Below are 1788 nucleotides of genomic sequence, written 5' to 3'. Positions count from 1 at the left end.
CAGAAGTGCCAAAAAGCTAACGACCTTCCTCAAAGCTTCTCCACATATACTGGAAACAGGCCACTCCCCGAAGGCAACTACTTAGCTGCTCACAGCAGAGTCTACCATGGAGGTGATTACAATCTCATCATGGACAATAATTACATCCAGCTGCCCAGCCACTAAAAACCACTGCCCAGCGAAGTTGACACACAATCTTAACTACCACACACTCCCATATTTCTCTACTCCCAGCCCTTGGCAACCACTAATCTGCTTTCTGTCTCTATGGATTTTCTTATTCTGGACATTTCATCATGGTCTTTTATGGCTGGATGTTCCTGGATGATGCATATAGCTGGTAACTGAAAGTTTGGAGGTTCAAGTCCACCCAGAGGTGCCTCAGAAGGGCCTAGCCATCTACTGAAAAATCAGCCATTGAAAACCTTATGAAGCACAGCTCTATTCTGATTCACATGCGATCATCGTAAGGGAGTCAACTTGATGGCAACTGGTTTTAACGTAATAATAATAAAAAGAAATATATTCACTAACCCCCGTTTCTTTGTTTCCAAGTAATACTGCAACGTTATAGACTTCCATTATTTTCCCCATAAATTCAAAATATTTTTAATGAGACTAAAAAATGTCAAGTTGAGAAAGTCCATGCCCTACAGACACTGTTTTTAGACCAGTGCACCCGTTTCAGGTTCCAACCATCCAGGCCTCAGCTCTACCAACAGCCGCCAGTTACCTACACTCCAGCGCCAAACAGTGGCAGCTTCAGGACTGACTGGTTTAGGCGCCCTAACGATTCCGCCCCGCCTCCCTCAGGTTCAGGTCCAATCCATGAGGGTGTGGCAGATTTCCCTGGGGGGCGTGGCTAAGCGGGCGAGGCCGGCCTCAGCCAGAGAGCAGGTAGCTGGGGCGGGACTGGAAGGGGCTACGCGTCGCGGTGTGATGACCTCAAAACGGGCCTGCGCGGCGTGCTCCGCTTGCGCCACTGTCAGGAGGACTTTTTGGTTCCGGCTCTTGTCAGCGTCTTGAGCTGTGGAGGACGTGTTCGGTAGGCCAAGATGTTAGAAGCTAATGTCGCTGAGGATGAAGAGGAGGAGCAAGCGGAGGAAGACTGTCCTGAATTGGTTCCCATTGAGACGAAGCGCAGAGAGGAGGAGGAGGAAAACTCTGTCCCCGGCGCTAAGATCCCAGTCACAATTATCACCGGGTATTTAGGTAACTAATCATCCCGGTCAGAAAGTGAGGCGGGATTTTTGGAGCTGACGGTGCCTCTTCTTCTTGGGGATTGGGGCCTCCTGGCCGAGAGCAAATGTCTCTCAGGTAGGGGGCTTGGCCGCTTGCTCCCCTGGGGTTGCTTCTCATCGCGGGGTTAAATATATATATATATATATATATATCGCGGGGTTAATGGTGCTGAAACCTCGCTGCCCTGGATGCACTTTTCTCAAGTGAGACTGCGAGTCATTTTGAAACCAGTCCAGGCTTTGCGGTTGGATACCAGATCCGCCCCCTATCGTCCATATGATCCCTAACAAGTCTTCTTACCTTTCTAAAATTTATCCTCTTCGCGGGAAAATGGAAACAATACTGGTAACTCGTCTGAACTTGTTTTCTCATCGGCAAAATTAGGCAAGAAACACCTACTTTATAGCCTATTACCATAAAGGTTCCTTGGCTGTAAATTGCCTGATAACTAAGGAGTACTACTCATTAGAGTCCCCTTCCCCAGGAGCCGAGCCCTCCCAGCCTTTCGTGGAAAGTACAATGTTCTCGGACTTTTTTTTTTTTTTT

General features: G+C 48.3%; 1 protein-coding gene across 1 annotated transcript in view; it reads left to right on the top strand.

The window, feature by feature from the left end:
• Positions 1 to 1055: 1055 nt before the first annotated feature.
• Positions 1056 to 1788, top strand: part of CBWD1 (COBW domain containing 1) — a 52708-nt gene continuing 51975 nt past the window's right edge. Inside the window, exon 1 of the mRNA XM_007956573.2 lies at positions 1056 to 1212. Coding sequence (XP_007954764.1) covers positions 1056 to 1212 — 157 coding nt within the window. The remainder of the gene's footprint in view (positions 1213 to 1788) is intronic.

The sequence above is a fragment of the Orycteropus afer genome, unplaced genomic scaffold (assembly GCF_000298275.1).
Source record: "Orycteropus afer afer isolate SDZICR_OR568_19922 unplaced genomic scaffold, OryAfe1.0 scaffold00637, whole genome shotgun sequence".
In the NCBI taxonomy this organism is placed as follows: domain Eukaryota; kingdom Metazoa; phylum Chordata; class Mammalia; order Tubulidentata; family Orycteropodidae; genus Orycteropus; species Orycteropus afer.
This window is presented reverse-complemented; position numbering and strand designations above follow the sequence as displayed.